Below are 23667 nucleotides of genomic sequence, written 5' to 3' on the forward strand. Positions count from 1 at the left end.
ATTCCAGAATGTATTGGCATATCAATTAAGGAGATACGACAAATTATTACAAATTACACATGCATTCATTAACTAATGTATATGTAATACATTGAGGGTATATATAAATTAAGAGTCATGCTAATAAGTGCTAACTGCACTCGTTAAGGATTCAAAAAAGTAAACAATTGTTAAATTTTAGGTAGAAAAAAATTATTTTTTACTAATAGTTTAATATGTTGAACATAATTTTTAAAATAAAGTTTCTACTTTAAGTTGTCATAAGTAGACTTGTTAGAATTTCGCATAAATAGAGTATAAAAATTTGTGATATGGTGACATTAAATAATGCATTAAGCCAAAAGGGTAACATGAACATTATTAGTAACATAAAATCTACGTTAAAGATGAAAAGTCAAACCATTCATATCATTATAATAACTCACCGTATTTTCTTTAAAAACTTTCTTTATATCTTCATAGGCCCATAACCTAGTGCGTTTTCCAGGATCTTCAGGTGATTCTCGTCTAACAATTTCTTTCCCCATATCCTCTATCAAATCATGTAATGTTACATTACCAGAAACGCTTATTTTTATGAGAGATTTTTCCACTAACACATCAATGTGATCTTTCATGATATTACCATAATGAGCATGAAGTATTTCTTCTACTCTTGTCAAATTCCATCCTTTGAGGCAACAAGCAATGTCAAGAAAAACAAATTTGTCTTCATCCTGCAAAGCATCAAAGCTCACTTGTAGTGTTGTTTGGATCTTTTTATCAGGAACCCTTTCACAACGATCTAGTACATGATTACATTGTTCTATTGTCTTGTTAAAAAAGTGAGAACCTATGACTTCCAAAGCAAGTGGAAGGCCAGAAGCATATGCGACAGCACGTTTTAAAACATTCGCATAACTTGAAAAACGTACATCTTTCTTCAAATATTTCAGTCTACACAATTCATTCGCATTCAATTCTCTTCCTTGCTTTTGTTCTAATAAAACATCTTTATAGCTTGGACTATAATAATTTTTTAAAGCTTTCCATCCCACCAAGTCAAAAGCATCTGCATCGTTCAATCCCTTCACCTCATATCTTCTTTCAATCCCATGATATGTTAGCAATCTTTTGTCCCGAGTCGTGATGATGACTCTACTTCCTAGACCAAACCATTCGGAACTTCCAGCAATAGCCTTTAATTGCTCATCCTTGTCAACATCATCCAGAAGTAAAAGAACCTTCTTTTGGTGAAGCCTTTGTTGTAATATTGAAACTCCTTGTCTAACACTGGTTATCTCCATGTTCGTCTCTCCAACAATTTGAGACAGAAGGATCTTTTGGAGATATATCAACCCACTTTCCTTAAAGTCTCTGACTTTTTCAAAAAAACAGGAACATTGAAATTGATGGACAATCGAATTATAAACTTCTAGAGCAAGAGTAGTTTTCCCTATTCCACCAATCCCATGGATCCCCACCATGTGGATTGTATCATTAGACCCAACATTCAAAAGCGAAGTCACATGTTGCTTTTGGTGCTCTAGTCCAACTAGGCAATCACCAGCAGGTAAGACAATAGGTTTTATATTTCTTAAGACTTGTTCAATAATCTTCTCAATAAACTCATACTCATACTCATCCCTATCCAATAAGAGAAAAGTGGTCGTTCAACTCATATTTCTCAATAAACTCATATTTCTTAAGATGTTGTTGCATCTTTTATTGACTTAACACTCAACTCTCATAGTTGTGATTTTTCTTTAAAATTAAAAAATGCCAAAAATCAGCTTGTACACTTAAGAGCGGAACAAACTTTTAATTAGGGTAACAAACATTTTGGCATTTTTTGGAGTTATATTTTTTAATTTTAAGAACGGTCATGGGTTGAGTGTCATAGCAATAAATCATATCGCCACAACATAAATTTGGAGGAAAATTATAAGAGAGACTATAAAATCATAAAGAAGGAAAATATAAGGGTCCAAAATCGCTCAAAAACATAGGAGGTTAAAATCACACAATTATGATAAATGGGGATCAAAAGTACACGCAAGTCTATGTTATAACTAAAATTGTCATCTGCCATGTTTGTTGCTTAAGTTTTTGAAAAATGAATCAACAAATACAATTATCGTATATTTTTTAAGAAAAAAATTATTTAGCTTATTATCATCCCCTTTACTATTTTATGTAAAAAAAAAAAAAAAAACTATTTTATGTAAAAAAAAAAAACATTCTCTTTACATGTTTTTTAGTGAGTGATTTCTCTTTACAGTCTAGCATATCAATTAAGCTTTTAAAAAAAATGTGATAAAGAAAGATACAAATAAATTAATAATATGGTAAAAGATAAAATAAGAAAAGAGATAAATTATTAGTTAGTTGATATTAAATAGGCTTAATTGCACTTTTAGACCCCTATCTTTTCAAAAGTTGCGGTTATGGACCCCTAATTAATTTAAATACAAAACAGCCCCCTATGTTTTGATTCTTTGGCAGTTTTGGACCCCCAGTCCATTGTTGACTCGGTCAACACTGATGTGGCACCTTAAGTGAGGTGTCACGTGTCAATTTTTTTATTTTTTTTTGCCTTGGGGGTCCAATCAAAGAATCAAAACATAAGGGGCAGTTTTGTATTTAAATTAATTAGGGGTCCATAACTGCAACTTTTGGAAAGATAGGGGTCCAAAAGTGCAATTAAGCCTATTAAATACAAAGATAGAAGTGTACCCTTTGTAATGAGAGCCGGACAAATTAGCAACTTGTTGAAGAGAAGCCTTCCATTTATTATTCACATCATGACTTGAGGAGCTGGCCGCATCATGTTTATCCATTGCTTCACCATAACTCCTTTTCAACTTTCTTACATCAGAAGGATCCACCTTATAAAATACCGGCAAAACGTAACGACCCGCCTTATCTTTCATTGTATCAAGGATATGAGAAAGTTCTTGTAAGCAAAAGGATGAAGAAGCATAATTTTCAGAGAGGACAATGATGGCCATCATGGAGTCTTCAATTGCTTTGAGAAGTGATGGTGTGATTTCTTCGCCTTTTTTAAGCTCCTTGGCATCCATGAAAGTTCGAACTCCTTTGTCATCAAGAGCTTTCTTGAGATAACCGGTGAAACCATGACGAGTATCCTCGCCTCTAAAACTGAGAAAAACATCATACTTGAATTGATTTGTGACTGTGAGGGGAGCCATGAGTGTGGTTTGATGAATATGTATTCAAATGAAAGAACAGTTGTTTGGATAAAATTGAGCTAGGATGAGTGTAGTGAACTTCAAAAAGACTTTGGAGTATCTAAAGTCAAGAAGGTGGGACACACACTTGTCAGTATATTATTGATCAAGCAGAAATGTTAAACTGTTGGGACGCGCTTGTGTCAGTACTATATTTGTGGGTGTTACCATTATTGTTTCTAAACAGTCACATGAATTCTTGTTTTTGTTTGGTCATATTATCCATTTTTATCCGATCTCCTGAACAATTTTTAAATCAAATAGATAAAAAGAAAAAGAAAGAAAAATTGTCAAATAAAAAATTGTTTAGTTCACACAACTATATTTTTAGCCATTGAAAATCGGGGACTAATATAGTAGATCAACCACAATAGATGTAATTGGGTTAGGATCCTCTCCATTTATGTGTTTCTCCATTTCTTCAATTTGGAGAAATAAAGACACATAAAATCTTGAAAAAAGTAAAATATAATTAATGATGGTGGGACCCACTTAATGGTAGGATCCACCATCTATTTTTTGTATCAAGAGAAGAGAGGAAGTGTAAGTGTTAATCTGTATTGAGTAAGGAATATGGACGATGTGATGAAAGTGTTGGGTTGGTAACAGTTATAATGGATTTTGAAGAAAAAAAACACTAGGGACCATACTCCACTTTTCATGAATTAAGAAAATCTCATACCTAATAAAAATGGAGAGACCATAGTTTTCAAGCTTATTGATACTCATTGACTTCCCTATAAATTTTTATATGTGTTTGACTTATATTTTGCTTAAATATATTTATTAATTTTATTATTTCCTTAAATAATGTTTTTAAAACACTTTTAGCATGACCCTTGAATCTTAATCTTACGGGTTGGTGCCGTAGAGTTGTTGAGTCTCAAAATTCTAAAGGAATATATAAAGCACAAAACAAGTCCACCATTAGTCCATTATTAATTTGATATGATGGTCCTTTTATATTGATATTTTTCACACATCTTTTTTTTTTTTGGTCTTATTTTTTACACATCTTTTAATTATGATTTGTTTTGACTAAATCTTCTTATTACGCGTAGTGGAGGGACCTAATTTTTTTTTTTAAAGAAGGGAGGGACCTAAAGTTGGATTACTAAAGGTAGATCTATTATTGCCTTTATCATATACCATAAATAAATAATACAAAAGTTAATGACTTTTTCGTACATATCAAAATAATGGAGCAATGTTGAGGCAAAACAATAGGAGAAGAGAATAACATAGCCGAAAGACATATTTAGAAGCTAATTAAAATAAAGGAACATTATGGAGGTTTGACAAAATAAATGAGAAGACAAGTGAAACCAACTATTCTTTTAAATAATCAAAATAATAGTTGCTTTCATTTGAGAATAAACAGACCCAATTCTTTATGTACATGGAAAACCATATAGAGATGTGAGATTTGAAATTCCTCATTGACGATATGAATAAATATACTTCCATTCAAATTACACTTTTTTTATTTAGTGATTTCTTCTTGTTATGAATAATAAACTTAGTGAATGTTAGATCTTTAATCTTCCACTTTCCTATAATCTCCATTAATGAATAAGTAGTTCTTAATTATTTTGATCATTCACTTGCTTATTTGTATTCTATAAATTATAGAAATGCGATCAACACACTCCTAGTTTTCTAACATTTTCACACTATCTTTCTTATATGGTGAAATTAATATGGGTTCCTATTTGTAGAAATGAGTCCTACGTAAAATGATGTAGCCCACATGAAGTTCAACTACTTAGAGCTAAGAGAAAGAAGTTGGAAGTCTTAGGTTGAAACCCGAACAAAATAATAGATATTAATCTAAATATATAACTACTAACATTTGCTATTAAAAAAATATATGATTGCGTGATTTGAACAATTAAATTTAAAGAACTTTTTAATTGATTAACCCAATTCAAATACATGGTTAATTAATCATGTTTAATGAATGATTAATTGATATACTAGATGTCGAAACATATAAACCATCAACGAATTTCATTAACTATAAATTTAGATGTGGTAAACAATAATTACATATGTCAAATTTACATGCATGTGAACACCTGAAAATTAAGTTTAAACTAGATTGAGACATGTGCGTTGCACGGTCGAAATAATCGGTTTTTGTGTATTATATTTGAAAGTGATATAGTATATGTTGGAGATTAATGTTGGACTAACTCTAAGTTTTTCTTGGTTTCTTGACAACTCAATGAAATGGGACAAACCAAGTATGAAATTAGAATCAATGGTTCAAAGGGCAATAGCCTTAAATAATTGAAAGAAAAAGCTGATTTTTAACCTAAACATTTATAGGGCATTCATGTTTTTAATAAAAATATGACAAGACTAAATTCTGTAAACATAATAATCTTGTTAGGAAGGCTTGTGCATGAATTGTTTAGTCGTGGAAGTTGAACTATGGTTCAAGCCAATTATTTTAATGTTCTACTGAGTAACTGTTCTAATATTCCACCAAGCAGTAGTTTTAATCAAGTTTATATCTTACAATCAATAGAAGGTCTTTTTAGTTTTTAGAAAGTAATGGAAAGGACTTCAAACAACTTCGAATATTTCTTTTGTTGCTGAATTTAAACCATAAAATTACTAACAATGACTGTATGTGCAACTTAATATATTTAGAGACTATGAATAACGGTGCATCACACTTTGAGTGACCTAAATGGATGTTTGCTCTGACTAATAGAAAAACGATTTTCAAGAATATCGATCAAATGCATTGTAGTTGGATTATACTTTACATAACTATTTTCCGTTTACAGTAATGAAGTACTAAATTTTCAATAAAATACCTCAATGGTGGAACCTCAACCGTGAATTTTTTAATTGGTCTTTGAATTTTTTATTACTAAGGACAATTCCAAACATTGCATATATAGGACTTGCATGTTGCAACACATTATTTTTGTTATCAAATTTTGAGATTGAGTTAAGAATGTTGCAACACTATATAGGACTTATATAGTGGACTGAAACTAACCGGTGCTTTTGTCAATTCCTTATTTTTGTTTTCATTGGAAGAGGAAAAAAACATGGTATTGGGGTTGCCAATTTTTGTTCTAAATTTCCTCAATGTGATTATTTCAATTTATTAAAATGGAATTTATTCTATTGTTGCCAACTATATTATTGTAACCAAAAGAAACTATATTATTTTCCACCCCAGTAATTTTTACTGTTTCGATTTTTAATCAAGAAACCCAAAAAGTAACTATTAGTAACTTTCAATTTATTTAAGTCAGACTTTTTTCAATACAATTCTGCATTTACCAACACATTTTTTTTTTTTCAAATTGTAATGTAAACCTATACCATAATTATTAACTAAAGAGAACTCAAAACTTAATATAAAAAAACTAAAGAGAACTCGAAAAGTAAATACCAATTTTAGTTGGATATTTATCTGTATAAACTTTTCATTAAAACAACAGTTTTTTGTTTCTAAATTTAAATATAAAAACTTATAGGAATATAAGAACTAAAATTTACATAAATTCAAAAGCAAATATGTCAGCTTCAATGGAAATGATTTGTTCTTCTAGCTCATTACTTTTCTCCATCAAGACCAACTCTTTGATATTATCCAACAAGCTAGAATTGTTTAAATTAACTAATCAACTGTAAATAGAAAGAGACCCACTTGTTATAGATCCGGCAGTCATTATGCATAACTGATGTAATTTTCAACCAATGAAGACATAACCACCAGACGTGCGCAAACCCGGGGCATTTAAAGAACAAATGTGTGGCTGCCTCCACTGCACACCTCCTCTTTGAAAGATGTAGCAAATATTAGATCAACGAGGTTTTCCTTCATCGGCATTTTATTCAACACTAATCGCAAACAAAACAATACACCTTCAACGGGACCAACTTGTTCCAAGTTTTTGAAAAGAAACGATTTCTACACAGAAGGCCGTCATTTATAATTACAGAATAAGCATGACTCGCAGAATATGTTCCTCCATTGTCATGCTTCCATATCCATCTATCCCCAACACCTTTGATTCACAACCATGTTTAACTCAGTGAGAGATGGTTCATCCCTCACCGAAATAACTCCCTCCTCCATGACCGGGCCCCCTGCCCCACAATCCACTCCCCCATCTCCTCCACATTGCATTTCAAAAAATTTAAACTGATAAAGCCAACTAAATCTTGAAGCCAATGAACCATCATCAATCCAACTATCATACCAGAGATATGTTTCCCCTCAGTTTTCGACCAACTTCAATATTGGGTTTGATAACCACCTACGTACAACACCACTAACCTCCTGTCCAACAAGTTAATAGCCTTCCACCGTATAACGAGGGATAGGAAGTTTTCACACATGGTTGTGTGTATGGTGTTCTAATCCCCACCCCCTCTCTGTTTACTTTTCTTACACAAAACAATTCCCTTGCTATGCACAACATTACAACACAATCATTTGCAACAATGCAATTAACACTCGTCTTCTTTGGTCACATGGCTGAGAAGTCTTGATCGAACTGAGTCCAAATCTGACGCATTCTTGATGCTGCAAATATAACATGTTATGGAAGCTAGAAGAATAAGAACAAAATAAGGCCATCAAAAGTTCTGATGTTCTACCAAACTGCTAGGTTCTGCTATTCCATAATATATCACAAGCATAAATTCAGAATTCTGGCTCGAATTTTCACATCCCTAATATAGACTGATAATCTAAAAGAACAACAGTTTATCAGTGAAAAAAAGAATAAGACCCACCAGTACATAGTGTCTCCGGAAGATACCACCTTCTTGCAAGGCCAGTCTGGCACAATCTTTTGCAAAATCTCAATCTGTTCTTCAGCTTCTCCTATTGGGAGGACAACATTAGTTAGCTACATTGTTTATTTCCATGAAATCGTGTGAATTATAATAAAATAGAATTAGAACATACCAAATATAGAGTCAATTGCATTAACCAGTTCCACCGATGATGAAGTTTCATTATCCGATGCATCCAAACCAGTTTTATCCACGTTGGTTTCCTGAAAGGAATGACTAAGGCTTTCTTCTACCTGCATTGAGAAACTAATTAACAAGAAACCAATTAACAAGAAAAGTATCATTATCCGATGGATGCATCCAATGTATGATTTTAAGACTAAGTCCAAAATTTAAACGAAAACAAGATGGCAGGTATACCCCTTGAGGCAGGGAAACAGAATCAAAAGATCTGCAGTCGTCAGAACATCCTCTGCTAGGTTTAGACATGTCTACTATTGTCCATATCATCACTGCCGTTTGTGAGTATAAAGTCGAGAACTCTTTTTGCAGGCTTAAAACACGACGCAGAGTTTTGGGAAGTCATTTTCTGAAGGTTAACATCAGACCCGAGCAACAATCTCTCAGGTGCTGACTGTGCATGAGTATGCGTCAACAAACTATCTGTAAAGAGACAACTTTCAAATCAGGGCTTTCAGCACCGCTAACAGAATGTGGAGGGCAGATATTATGTACTGACGTATTAATAACATTTGGTTAAATACTCACAATGATTTGTTCTGCTTTCCGCTTTCTGAATTAAGATTTTACTCACACAATCAGACAATGTTGTACATTCTTTCTACCGCATGCTTTGACCTTCTGTGCTATCTAGGCAGTCTAACTTAAATGTAAGTTGTTCACCGACAGTTCAATTTCAATGAAATTTCTGTGCTATCTTTGAAAATCAAGTTACAAGCTCTTTGGCTAAAGGGCTGTGGTGGTGTGGCCTTAGGAATATCAGAACCCTTATATCCACACAAAAAAATAAAAAATATCAATATTAAATTGATGAAATCAATTCTTTTGCAGAAATCATACTTTCAAACTTCTCTACTTAACTAGAAAAAAAATATATATATCTGAGCAATACACAAAGATAAGCGGTTGAAAAAATGTTACCTTAGGATGTAGATAATAGAAATTAATCAGCCTGGAATTAAAACATCGACTAATAGCCATATAAGCAGATTGTTCCGACTTCAGAGTGATCTTCTACAACTTCAGATAACAAGTTTATCTTCAAATCCGGCTTCAAACATAAGCTCTTATCAACATAAATAACCATTTCAATTTCTATTCATTCAGGGAGTATATACCACAGACACAGTCACTTCCTTAAACCATCAATCAAAGGAAAATGATCCTCTACAGTCTATAATTCAACTGAATATGGTGCATTTTAATGTTGACAATTTTGGATTACGGAAAATAGCATTTCGTTCAAATTTCTTTGCGCTACATATTTTAAACTGTTTTAAATAGTGTATTTTTACTATTAATAGGGGTAATATTTTTGTTATTAGGAGTAATCTTTTATTTTTATCAGTAAGTTATATTCGACCCATTAGCTCATTAAGTTATTGGTTGTGCATTTTTTTTTTTTGAAGGAGGTTGTACATTATTTATAACTTGAAATAAGTTATTATTCAGTTTTACATAAACGTATAGAGATCTACAATATATAGTACATCTCCAGTAGAATCATACCATTTACAGATCAAGTCTGTCACATACTTCTCCAAAAACTCAACCAGTTTTCACTTCTTCTACAGAGAGATTACAGCTAACCATGATTAGTTAGCTACTCAATTTATTAATAACAAGAATCCGAACATACTAATCTTATAAAAAAAAACTGTTCAGAGTGTTTTTGACAGAATGCATGTAATAGCGTAAAACCACTTTAATCTCACCCTGCAATGATGGAGATTTTTCATGCCTTGCATTTAAACTAGTGTTGTTTGGATTGGTTTTCCAGAAGCACAGTGACCAATGCTCTCTTCTACCTGCATTGAGAAACCAAGTTACATCAACGAAATCATTTCCAAGAGAAAAATGTCAATATAATAATTTGTGAGAAACATATTTTAGAACTCTTCCATGATTTTCTGAAGTGCGTATATGAAAAGAAATTTTATACGCAAGCTTATGTTGAATTTTAACAATTATTAAAATTAGCCAAAAACTAAAGATTTCTGGAAAAATGTCAACTTGTCAAAAAAATTGCATAGTCCAACCTATAATTGTGAACACATAGAAAGATCTATCATAAAATAGTGAAACAAATTAACATTTTACATTACAGGAAGCAAGATTTATGACAATTTCGTAAAATGAATGATATACTTACTTCAACATCTTGGCTGTAACACAATGTTAGCATCGTTAATTTTCTGGGTTACTGAATCAAATATCCTTCATGTTACTTTTCTCTTTCAGTACACGTGAAGACTACAACTTGTAACAGGCAAGGTTTTAAGTTTTCCAAAAAACCTGTCAACCACAAGTGGAAAACTCTCAAGACTATAACAACATGAAAGTTCAAGTGTTTCTAGTGAATCCAACTTGAGAGGTGGAATACTCCTTAGATTGGTACAACCTCTAACATTCATGGTTTTAAGCTTATCACCAAACCCATCTACCACAGGTTGAAAACTCTCAAGACCAGTACAATCCGAAAGATCTGGTTCTTTTGGAGAAGGTAACATGAGAGATGGAATAATTCTGATTTTAAGTTCTCCAACATATCTATTCACCATGAGAGCAAAGCTTTCCGGAGCATCACAATATGAAAGATCGAATTCTTCCAGTGAAGCAAAACTGAGGGCTAGAAAACTCCAGATTTTGGCGCAATGTATAAATCTCAAGATTTGAAGTCTACCTAAAAAAACAACCGATTTATCAATTGCAATTAGTTCCTTATAACTTTGAATTAAAAATTCTTCTATGTTTGGGAGACCAGTTATATCAGATATTTGTGCTAAAAGATCACTATTATCAAGATTTAAAACTCTCGTATTCCGGAACTTCTGCAAAAAAACCAAAATGAAAATAGAAAAACATGCAAATAAGTAAGAAATATATGAAAAATATTAAAACGGATTTATTCACATAAGATCAGAGATATAAATACGTTACACTTGCCTTTGTGAGAAATCCCTTCCACTCAAATGGATTTGATGAAGATGGAAATCTGATGAAGGATGTTTGCGACATTTCAACACTTAGAGTATTTGGAAGATGTTTGGGACTTTTCGAAAAGCCAACATCATTACTAAAAATGAGTGTTTTTCAGATTTACCATCTTTTTTAAAGTTTTCCATTCTACTCTAACCCGACAGTCAAAAACTATGATTTCAATTTTACTTGTTCCCTATAAACAAAAAAGGAAAAATCAATGAAATCATTATACACATGAATTCCGATGTGTTGTCACATCAGTTAATGAGAATTGATAAGTCATGTGTTTTTAATTCATTAAATAATATGACAACACATAATTAAATATATATATATATATATATATGTGTGTGTGTGTGTGTGTGTGTGAAAAAATTCCACTGACAATTTATATAAATTAAATTCATACAAAGGTAAAAATAATTGTGATCTTATGACAATTAGTAACATCAATAATGCAGAAAGCCAAAAGGGAACTCTAGTATTAACAACAGGAATCAAAGTTAAAGATGAAAAACTAAAACATCCATATCATTATTAGTGAAAAACATTAGCAACACAAATCCAACCAACAAATACCATGCAATGCAGAGCATTACCAATATTGATTTGCAATGCCACAAATAACATTCCTTATCATTTAACAAAAGCCTTTCACTCATCTCCTTTGATCACATTGCTGAGAAGCCTTGGTCGAACTGAGTCCAAATCTAATGCATTCTTGACACTGCAAATATAAAAGGTTTTATCAGTGAAAAAAATAAATAAAGGGACCCACCAGTACATAGTGTCTCTAGAAGAAATCACCTTCTTGCAAAGCCATTCTGGCACAATCTTTTCCATAATCTCAATATGTTCTTCAGCTTCTCCTATTTGGAGGACAAGATTAGTTATCTAAATTGTTTATTACTAAGAAATTGTGTACATTATAATAAAATACGATTAGAACATATTAATCTCGACAAAATCTAAACAGTTTATCATTACCTTTTGCGAGAGCTCCTCTTTTGTGATTGAAATTATTTTGACAGAGCCAAATATAGAGTCATTCACATTAACTAGTTCCACCATTGATGAAGGTTATCCGATGCATCCAGACCAATTTGATTTATGTTGGTTTTCACAAAAGAATGAGTAAGGTTCTCGCCTATTTGTTTGGAGAAACCAATTATCAAGAAATCAATTACTTTCATGAGAGAAAAAAATGCTTTCAAAATAAAAAAAATAAAAAATTTAAGGAAAATAATGTCGATATCAGATGCGAAGTGTGGAAGTAAGGGATATTAGATATCAAGAATATGCTTAAGTATGAACTGTGAAAAAATTTCTTTTACAATAAAAAAGTTTTAAGGAAAATAATTTTAATAGCAGCGCTTACAAGAGATTCCTCTAAGCTCTAGAGAACGTCGAATCATCATAAGTTGGAGTGATGAATCCTGGCCCCTTCTACTATCACTATGATAGAAACGGAATAGAGAGCCACTCAAGAGAGCATGACGAATAGGGACCAAAGCAGCACCAGATTCAGGACTAAATCCACTGCGCTACCAGAAAACCTCGATTCGGAACACCAACCGAATCCTCAACTGACTTCGGAACAGGTTCGAGAGATACTACTAAAATCCCGGTTTTTGCAACAACAGTTGCGTGAATAAGAGTCAAGAAGACCTTATGAAAATTGAACATTTTCGCCTTCCTTACAGTAGTAGCTGTGGGAATAGTCGCCAAATAGACTGAATTAGTCTTAGTGCCGTAGTAGGATTACCTTCGTCACCTTCCCTCCGTCCCTTAACTGCTGAATCCATAGGAACCTTGGCTTAGTGCCAGAACTGTATGCGGCGGATGGGACATGTAGCTTACCGAATCAGTTGCGACACCAATGGGAATGCATGCTACGAAAGATAGGGTTGAGTCTGAAACATCAACCGTCTACTCAATATCCTTGTATGAGTCCACAATCACTACACGATTGTGTGATTCATATCCACCAGTTCAGATCCTTGCTCATCAGTGAGAAAATGGCTTAGCAGTGTATTCTCGGCGTCAATACGCAAACTCCTGGGAAGGTAAAGTGCATCAGATGCAAAGTGTGGAAGTAAGGGATATTCGATATCAAGAATATGCTAAGTATGAACAATTATAAACACACGGCACAAGCATATAGTTGTGAACTGTGAATGAACAAGAGATTTGAATGGAGCAAGAACATGTGAGAATACTAAGAAAATACAAAATGAATAAAGTGCAGTTAGTAAATCCATTTCTTGTAAACCCATTAAACAAACTATTTGACGCAGCCAATCGAATAAATTGACTAAACCAATAATATAAGCATGTTAGAAATAAAAAGCATCACTTCTATAATTTTTGTATAACCATCCTCAATGTTTTACTCTAAATCTTCGACTTGTTTCTCACCCAATATGTTCATTATCTTATAACAACCTCTAAAGCTCCACTTTTTCATGCATGAATATATGATGAGTACCCCACTTACTAGTTAGAATTTAACATGAACTACTAAATATCAGGAAAATAAATTGCTTTCTTTGCAAGTTCTCCGGCAAGGATAGATTGAAAGGAACAAAATAGAATAACAAGTGAATATCAGATTATGACTTTAGGGATAAGTCGAAAATTAAAACAAAAACTAGATAGCAGGCGCATACCTCCTAAGGTGGACAAACAGAATCAAAAAGATTTGATGTCTTCAGAACATCCTCTGCTAGTTTTAGACATGTCTACTCTATTAACCAAATCATCACTGCCTTCTGTGAGTGTAATGTCAAGCCCTCTTTTTGTAGGCTTAAAACACGACACAGGCTTTTTGGCAGTCATTTTCTGAAGCTTAACATCAGAAGCTAGCAACAATCTCTCAGGTGCTGACTGTGCACGAGTGTGTGTCAACAAACCATCCATACAAGAAACAATTTTCAAATCAGGGTATTCAACGTGGCTAACAAATGTGGAGGGGAGATCTCATGTGCTGGTGTATTAATAACATTTCGTTAAATACACATGGACAGTGATTCCTTCTGCTTGCCTCTTTTTACATTATTATTCACACAATTAGACAATGGTGTACGTTCTTTCTGCCATGGGCTTTCACTTTGTTGGTTATCCAGCCAGTCAGATTCAAGAGTGTGCAGATTCTTTCCAAATTTTGGGGGGATGAAGTAGAAGAGGGTGAGGATCACATCTCTGAGGCACCCGTGTCTTCCAACAAGATTGTGGATCCAAAGGTTATTCAAAAGTGGGCTAACACTCTGGTGCTCACTCCTATGGTTATGCCGGTCACAGTGATGGAGGAAACTCTCAGCCATGACAAGAGACCGGAGATGGAAGAGGACAATGTTGAAGCCATCCTATCAGACTTTGAGCGGCAATGGAAGAGGACAATGTTGATCAGAAAAAGATTCATGGGATGACAGAGAGTTTTCAGATGATGAAAAGCTCTGAACTTGCTCAGTCTCGCTAGCAACATTCTTCTGAGAAAAATGACTTTTAAAAGAAGGACTCAGATGTAAGTTTTTCATTGGACAGTTCAATTTCATTGGAAGTTGATGAACGTTCTGTTGACAAATTTACAGGTCCATCTTTGAAAATCAAGTTCGAAGGTACATCTTTGAATATCTGTCCCCTTTATATCCACATTCAAAAGGAAAATCAAAATTAAAGTGATGAAAAACAATTTTTTGCATACTTCTAAGAACAAAAATAAATATAGCAGACCCAAAGAATAGCAGTTGTCAAAAGGTAAGCACAATCAGTTGCCAAAAAATCACATTTACTTTCTCATAATTTTTAAGAACATTTTCAACCAAGTATAACATGCTTAATGCTTACATAATCATCGATATATTTTCAACTAAATATCATATAATACCTTATTACTATCATTAAAACATTTTTAATTAATTATAACATGTTTACATCTACCTACCATATGGAATCACAAATCACAGCATAGAGTACATGAGCATAGGAGAAGTTTCTGAAAATAAAACACACTACCGATATTCCAAAAAGAAAAAAACACTATCATCTGAGTCCAAATCATATTATTCAAATCAGGATGAGCTACACCCCTTGTATAAACTAAGATCCAATGGGACAAGAAACAAAGATGAACGGTACAAAATTGCATAAAACTTGTAAAAAAAGGATTAGTTTATTTACAGCACCATAACAAAAAAAAGGCAGTTTGGCCTTAAAATTTTCCAAATTCGCAACTGTTAAATTTTCATTTTGAATAAAACTGGAAAATTCCAAAGAGACATACACTATGAGAAACTTACAATCTGTTCAGTTTCATCAGGTTGTCTTTGGTAGTTGTCATATGCTTCAGCATCATGCACAAACAAGCTAGCATTGGACAAAAACAGCTCACGACTTCTGCATTTAAGAAGATAATACCCATTTTCAAAACACGTTAAAAAAGATTCATATGTGAATGATCGGGAACAGATAACGGACATACCTCATACAGTCTGTTGGGCAGCCAAACTGGCATCACTCTTGTCCAATTTTTTTCTTCTTGCATTGATAGAACAACTTAGGAGTTATAGGAGTTGCAGTATTCACTTGGGAACACTAAACTATGTTATATATTATGTTAGAATGCCTGATGCAATAATCAAATGACGATGCTTCTTGTAAGGGGAAAAAACAGTTCACCTGCTTTTCGATCTCTTCCTCAATTGGCATTTTCTGAGATTCTTCCTGGTGGAAGTGCATGTCTATAGATACAATTCTTACCAAAACCAACCATATTGCTTACTCTCTACCGCGTCCAAAAAGTGTTTGCATACCTAAACAAAGTACATAAACAATGTACAGAGGTTATTTCCAGTTGAATAAGTAAGAACGAAAATATGCTTTGAATAATAAACAAAAATCAAACATTAAAAAGAAGCCTCGAATTAGCCATAAAAAATGAAAGGGGACTGATATTCCAGCATAGAGTACCGGTATTCCAAATATCAGTCCCTTCCTTAATCTATCATTAAAAGGGGACTGAGATTCCATCATAGAGTACATGAGCATAGGAAATGGATCCTTTATAGTCTAAGTGCATATTTGGTTTCACGGTGAGTTTTCCGAAATCAAGGTGGCACCATGATTTTGTAGAAGCTCCAAAGCGTAACCTATGCAAAATCACGGTGGCACAACGTCATTCTGTCAAACTCACAGTGAATCCATAGATACACAAAACAGTATCATTGATTGCAGAAATCCAAAAAACCACCATTTAGAACAGCCGTAATCGACACAAAATGTCATGGCACCCCCATCTTTAACAAATTGGCCATGGCAGTTGTCAAAAGTATGCCAGCACAATCCATATTTGACAACACTCAGTCTAAAATTTACTTGCATATGGTGCACTTACACACAAACACATACACGTAAAATTATTTTAACCTATGAAGCACGAACACTCATGCATCAACATCGATAATAATTTGAGAAAATGACATAATTCATTATAACCACATGTGTCGGTGTTGTATAAGACACTAACACACTTCGAACACCAAACACACCTTCAAACATAAATGTTTGTGCCATAAGTTGTTGCTGTTACAGTCTCCAAAAACAATTAAGGGAAATAATGTGAGGTCTTCAATAATTGTAAGGAAATCCCAAAAGAGTAATCGAAGCTTCCACCATTATCTTTTGAAAGAGCTCTCTAGGGAGAGGAGGGCAAAAATTCAATATATCAGCATAAACATACAAACCTATAATTGTGATTTGGTAAATACATAGGAAAATCTATAATAAAATTATGAAACAAATTAACATCCTACAACACCACGGAAACCTTTATGACGATGAATGATATACTTACTTCAACATCCCGAGTGTAACACAATGTTGGCATCATTCTCTGGTGAATTGAATGTCTTTCATGTTACTTTTCTCTTTCAATACATGGATTCCACTATTCTGGAAAGGGAATCCAAAGTCAACCTCTGCATGGTTCCACTTATTTTCTAAAAGTGCTTTGTCTATATTATCATTGAAATTTTCCATTTGCAAATGAAAAAGATGCAAATGTATTTATTTGGCTGTGGTTTTGTATCATCTGTATAGAAAAATGTATCGCCGTTGATGATAAATCTTACAGCACGGTAGTGTGAATCATCCCATGTGAATGGAGAAACAACACGAGCTATGTCAGGAAACTTGTTACGAAACCAGAAGGAAATTGACAATCCTGCTTCGTATATGTGGTTGAACCACTCCGGAATCTTTGGCACCCGTGGCAAACAAAACCAAGTGTTTCCTGCCTTATGTAATTCCTGTCAATAATAAATAATTAATTTAAGTTTAACTATATCAAAAGGAATATAAAATACATTACAAATAAAAATAAAAAAAATCATAACCTGATTTAGTAATCTGCTTTTGCACGACGAAGTCAACGACATGCAGTTTACTGCAGATAACATAAGCATGGAGGAATCACTTGAATTTCCTGAAGTTCCTTACAATCATCCAAGACGAGTTTCCATAACCCACCCACCACAAGTGAAAAACTCTTAAGATTATAACAACATGAAAGGTTAAGTGTTTCTAGCAAATCCAACTTGAGAGGTGGAATACTTCTGAGATTGTGACAACCTTCAACAAGCAAGGTTTTAAGTTTTCCAAGAAACCCGTCCACCACAATTGGAAAACTCTCAAGACTATGACAATGTGTTAGGTCAAATGTTTCTAGTGAATCCAACTTGAGAGGTGGGACACTCCTCAAATTGTCACAACTATTAACATTCAGGGTTTTAAGTTTTCCAAGAAACCCGTCCATCACAATTGGAAAATTCTCAAGACTATGACAATATGAAAGGTCAAATGTCTCCAGTAAATCCAACTTGAGAGGTGGAATACTCCTGAGATTCCGACAACTATTTATTAACATTCAGGGTTTTAAGTTTTCCAAAAAACCCGTCCACCACAATTGGAAAACTCTCAAGACCGTGACAATGTGAAAAGTCAAGAGTTTCTAGTGAATCCAACTTGAGAGGTGGAATACTCCTGAGATTGCGACAACTACTAACATTCAGGGTTTTAAGTTTTCCAAAAAACCCGTCCTCCACAATTGGAAATCTCTCAAGACTATGACAAACTTTTAGCAATTGAAAGACACCTAAATGTTGAAAATTGGGGATTAATATAGTAAATAAACCATAATAGGCGTTGCTCAATAGACTCTTCAAAATTATTCATTTTTTTAATAAAGGTTCAAATTTTACACACAAAAACAATCGATCAAAAGTTATGATTGAAGCGGAGGCTAAATTAAAGGGTCTATTGAGCAACTATATGCAATGATAAGAGTCATATGCCTGTTGCCTGTTGGTTCCCGCATTAATAGTAGTCGTGTGACTGTCATTACTTCCTACCTTCCTTATTTGGAGCATTTGAAGTTTTCAACCATAAGTTGAAAATAACTCAATCAACATTGGCCTCACCAGAATTGGAATTAGCATTAATATTCATCAATACTCCTTCCGTTTTAAAATGAGTGTCGCTTTAGTCAATTGCACACGTATTAAGGAATGGAATCAAGTAGTCAAATGTTATGGTAATTTTACATAATTATCCTAATCAACTATTAGTTTGTTTTTTATTAAAGAAAAAATAATACTTTGAAAGTAGTGTAACATAGTATTAATTGAAGGGTACAATTGAAAAGAAAAAGTTATTATTGCATTGGAAACGGAAAATGACATTCATTTTGAATTTTTTTTTTTGTTGCTAAAACGACACTTATTTTAAAACGGAGGAAGTATTATTTAAGGGTCTTCCTACCTTGCTTAAAGGTCTTATCCGTGTTACTCTTTAAACTTTAAACCATTTTTTTTTACAATAACTTTTAGAAAGAAAGGAGAGTGAATTCAATATTTTTCACCACTTTTCAACACGTTATTTTTATTTTTGTACTCTAAAAAATAATATAGTTAGGTAACTCGCAATATTATGCACGCACACTCCCAGGAAAATCAAAATAATTATACTCATACATTCATTTTATATTAATCGTAGTGAATACACCAATACTTAATAATGTAGTTTTATTTGTACAAATAAACAACGTTAATTTAATAAAATGACTATCCCTTTTTTCCTTTATATCATTCATTAATCTGTGTGAAATAGTTGTTCGTGAGACAGAATATTACCAAAAAAGAAACTGAAACCGAGATAGAGAATACAGTATGGGAAACTAAAAAGCTTAAGAACAACAATTTATAAAACCAGTTCTTACAATCCCTTGTGTGCCAGCCAAGATATTCACTATAGCCGGTTGTTGTAACTAAAACAATAAGTCCAAAAGCCAAGGATTTTGGCCACCAATAACGCCAAGGGAGTAAGTGCAAAAATCCAATCAACAATTACCAAGTAATGCAGAGCAACAATTTATATCATTCAACAAAAGCCTTTCACTCATCTCCTTTGTTCACATTGTTGAGAAGCCTCAATCGAACTGAGTCCAAATCTGACACATTCTTGACACTGCAAATATAACAGGTTTTATAAACTACAAGCATTAGTAACCAATAACATCAAAAGTTCTGCTATTGCAACAAACTGCTAAGTTCTATTATTCCATTACATCCATGATATATGTAATCGTCTTTTTTAATAGCCCAAACAAGGCTGAAATTTCATGTTAAGTCAGACTCAAATTTTCACATCTCTAAAGGAACAAAGGTTTCATCAGTGAAAAAAAGAAAGAGACCCACCGTACATAGTGTCTCCAGAAGAAACCACCTTCTTGCAAAGCCAGTCCGGCACAATCTTTTCCAAGATCTCAATCTGCTCTTCAGCTTCTCCTATTAGGAGGACAAGATTAGTTAGCTAGATTCTTTATTACTAAGAAATCGTGTACATTATAATGAATAGAATTAGAACATACTAATCTCAACAAAATCTAAACAGTTCATCATTATCTTTTGCAAGAGCTACTCTTTTGTGATTGAAGTTCTTTTGACAGAGCCAAATATAGAGTCAATAACATTAACCAGTTCCACCAATGATGAAGGATTGTTATCCAATGCATTAAAAGAATGTTGATCTACATTGATTTTCTGAAAAGAATGACCAAGGTTCTCATCTACCTGCATCAAGAAACCAATTAACAAGAAATCGATTACTTTCACGAGAAAAAAATTGCTTTAACAATAAAAAAAAATTAAGGAAAATAATGTTGATCAAATGCGAAGTGTGGAAGTAAGGGATATTAGATATCAATAATATGCTTAAGTATGAACAGTTATAAACACAGAGCACAGGCATACTTCTGAACAATGAATAAACAAGAGATTTGAATGGTGCAAGAACATGGGAGAATAGTAAGAAAATACAAAATGAATGAAGTGCAGTTAGTATATCCCTTTATTATCGTCAATCTAGAAAGAAAGGATTATTCTAAGGAATCGACTAAACTATGATATTATAAGTATGTTATAAATAAAAACGTTACCGTTTTTGTATACCCATCCTCGATGTTTTACTCTCAATCTTCGACTTGTTTCTCACCCAATATGTTCATTATCTCTAAAGCTCCTCTCTAGAATTTAACATGAACTACTAAATGTCAGGAAAATAAATTGCTTCCTTTGCAAGCTCTCCGGCAAGGATAAATTGAAAGGTACAAAATAGAATAATAAGTGAATATCAAAGTATGATTTTAGGGATAAATCGAAAATTAAAACCAAAACTAGATAGAAGGCGCATACCTCCAGAGGTGGGGAAACAGAATAAAAAGATTTGAAGTTCTCGGAATATCCTCGGCTAGGTATAGACATGTATACTCTATTATCCAAATCATCACTGCCTTCTGTGAGTGTAAAGTCAAGCACTCTTTTTGCAGGCTTAAAACACGACCCAGACTTTTGGGCAGTCATTTTCTGAAGCTTAACATCAGAACCGAGCAACAATCTCTCAAGTGCTGACTGTGCAGGAGTGTGTGTCAACAATCAGACAATGGTGGACATTCTTTCTGCCATGTGCTTTCACTTTCTTTGTTATCCAGCCAGTCAGATTCTTGCTCAGTCTCGTTAGCAACATTCTTCTGAGAAAAGTGTCTTTTAAAAGATGGACTCAGATGTAAGTTGTTCAGTGACAGTTCGATTTCATTGGAAGTTGATGAAAGTTCAGTTGACAAATTTACAGGTCCATCTTTGAAAATCAAGTTATAAGGTCTTTGGCTAAAGAGCTCTGATAGTGTGGCCTCTGGAATATCAGTCCCCTGATATCCACAACAAAAAGCAAACACAAAATTAAAATTAAAATCAAAATTAAGGTGATGAAATCAATTCTTCTGCATACTTCTAAGAACAAAAATAAATATAGTCGATCTTTTAAGAGATGGAGACAAATGTAAGTTGTTCAGCGACAGTTCAATTTAATTGGAAGTTGATGAAAGTTCTTTTGACAAATTGACAGTTCCATCTTTGAAAATCAAGTCATAAGGTCTTTGCAAAAAGGGCTCTGGTAGTGTGGCCTCTGGAATATCAGTCCTCTTATATCCACAATAAAATGCAAAAGAAAAATTAAAGTGATGAAATCGATTCTTTTACATACTTCTAAGAACAAAAATAAATATCGCGGAACCAGAACCAAAGAAAAGCAGTTGTCAAAAGATAAGCATAACCAGTAGCAAAAAAATCTCATAAATCATAATCATCATTACATTTAAAACCAAGTATAACATGCTTATGTAATCATCAATGATCCAATATATTTTCAACAAATATCATACAACACCTTATTATTATGATTAATACATTTTCAACTAGTTATAACAAGCTTCCATCTACCTACCATATGGAATCACAAATCACAACACAGAGTACTATGCAGAGAATGAAAATCTAAATGTCACGACAGTAGTACAGATTAAAGAAAGGGAAATGTTAACTAGTGCCCCCGGGGCACTGGTTAAGGACTTTAAATGGTAACCTTTTATGAAAGTTTGTGTAATAAAGTGCATTGGAAATTGAAAACTTTGACATTTTAAAAAAATAATTGCTGAATTTAGAATGCTTAAAAAGTGTCATGGAGGCACTCGTTAAGATGGTGTAAATTGCTCATTCAAATACATAAACACAATCAATAAAAGTAACACCCCTAAATCAAAAAATGTTACCTCAGGATGCAGATTAAAGAAATTAATCAGCCTGTAATTAAAATATCGTATAAGAGCCAAATCATCAGACTGTTTGGAGTAATCTTCTACAACGTCAAATACCAAGGTTATCTTCAAATCTGGTTTCATTCACAAGCTCTTCTTATCAACAACAACCACCTTTTCAATTTCTATACTTGCAAGGAGTATTTATTTTATTTGCGCTAGATGAGCATAAGAGAAGTTTCTGAAAACAAAACAGACTACAGTCACTTCCTTAATCCATCAACCAAAGGAAACGGATCCTCTACAATTAACACTTTGACCACGTATGGTGAACTATAGTGAAGTCAATCACGGATCTCAGAAAAAAGCAGTTTGTTCAAATTTCGCTACACTACAGTGCCATAGCATTAGACTCTATTTGACAACACTTTGAACTAAATCACATATCGCGGAACAATATCAATTTGTTAAAATTCTACTTCGGTATGGTGCTTCTATATGCACTACTTGAAACCACTGACACATTTACACACAAACTCATACACACATACACCTTTGTAGCACCAATAATTTTGATCAAAGGTGTGTCTAGTTTCCAACACTACACATTTGATTACATTCAACCATGTCACTTATTCATATAATTACTAGTGTCCACATGTGAGTGTACATATAACAGTACTTCATAGAATGGAAAATACACACACATAAAGATTATTTTAATGAGAGGGAAAAATCAACATACAACCTTAAAGTGGTTAGTATCCATAAATGAATAAATTAAATTTGAGGGAATTTGAAAACAAAACAATCACCTCTTCGCAAGAACTTCAACCTTGGTGCAAATATTTTTGAAAAGTTGTTGACTTTTTACGCAGATGCAACAATCTAAGTGCACAACTCATATCACTTCACAAATCAGCAAAGGTCATGTACCTGTATCAAAATAAATACAAAACATTCAAAAAAAAAAAACTTCAAATTCGATTGTTTTTCTATAAACATTGAAAAAATGTTAATTTAATTTTGGGTTCATAATGGTTAATTTAATTTGGAAGCTGGGTGAGTGGATTCTTGAAATTGATGGGTAATAATGGTTCAGTCTTCTTTGGAGTAAGACATACAATTGATTTATCAACTATGTGGAGAATCTTCTCACAGTTGAAATCTGAAGTTTCTTTCACTGATTAATCCAAAAATTCAATATTTGGTGAGTTAGACATACAAAAATTAAATATTTCTGCCAAAACTTGTAACAAATTAACATCCTACAACACTAGAGAGAAAATTTTATGACTA

The 23667-nt window shown here is 33.2% G+C and overlaps 2 protein-coding genes across 14 annotated transcripts in view; both read right to left on the bottom strand.

Moving 5' to 3' along the window:
• LOC11415080 (disease resistance protein RPV1) overlaps positions 1–3272 on the bottom strand; it is a 28909-nt gene extending 25637 nt beyond the window's left edge. For all 5 annotated transcript variants that reach the window (XM_039826577.1, XM_039826579.1, XM_039826578.1 and 2 more), the window contains exons 1-2: positions 2716–3272; positions 426–1626 (exon numbers count right to left, since the gene is read on the bottom strand). In XM_039826577.1, coding sequence (XP_039682511.1) covers positions 426–1626; positions 2716–3191 — 1677 coding nt within the window. In that variant the 5' untranslated portion in view covers positions 3192–3272. The remainder of the gene's footprint in view (positions 1–425; positions 1627–2715) is intronic.
• Positions 3273–7059: 3787 nt separating this feature from the next.
• Positions 7060–23667, bottom strand: part of LOC11419324 (disease resistance protein RPV1) — a 31930-nt gene continuing 15322 nt past the window's right edge. Inside the window, exons 6-12 of one of the 9 annotated variants that reach the window (XR_005642047.1) lie at positions 23184–23304; positions 22384–22609; positions 20972–21483; positions 20716–20802; positions 20149–20350; positions 8001–8091; positions 7060–7788 (exon numbers count right to left, since the gene is read on the bottom strand). The gene's annotated coding sequence lies outside the window, so the exon portion shown is untranslated. Of the gene's footprint in view, positions 7789–8000; positions 8092–15951; positions 16037–16798; positions 16918–17076; positions 17531–19329; positions 19746–19975; positions 20066–20148; positions 20351–20715; positions 20820–20971; positions 21484–22383; positions 22610–23183; positions 23305–23392; positions 23552–23667 lie in introns of those variants that run through there. The other 8 variants (XR_005642046.1, XR_005642048.1, XR_005642049.1 and 5 more) reach the window with 8 other exon arrangements.

The sequence above is a fragment of the Medicago truncatula genome, chromosome 6 (assembly GCF_003473485.1).
Source record: "Medicago truncatula cultivar Jemalong A17 chromosome 6, MtrunA17r5.0-ANR, whole genome shotgun sequence".
NCBI classification, from domain to species: domain Eukaryota; kingdom Viridiplantae; phylum Streptophyta; class Magnoliopsida; order Fabales; family Fabaceae; genus Medicago; species Medicago truncatula.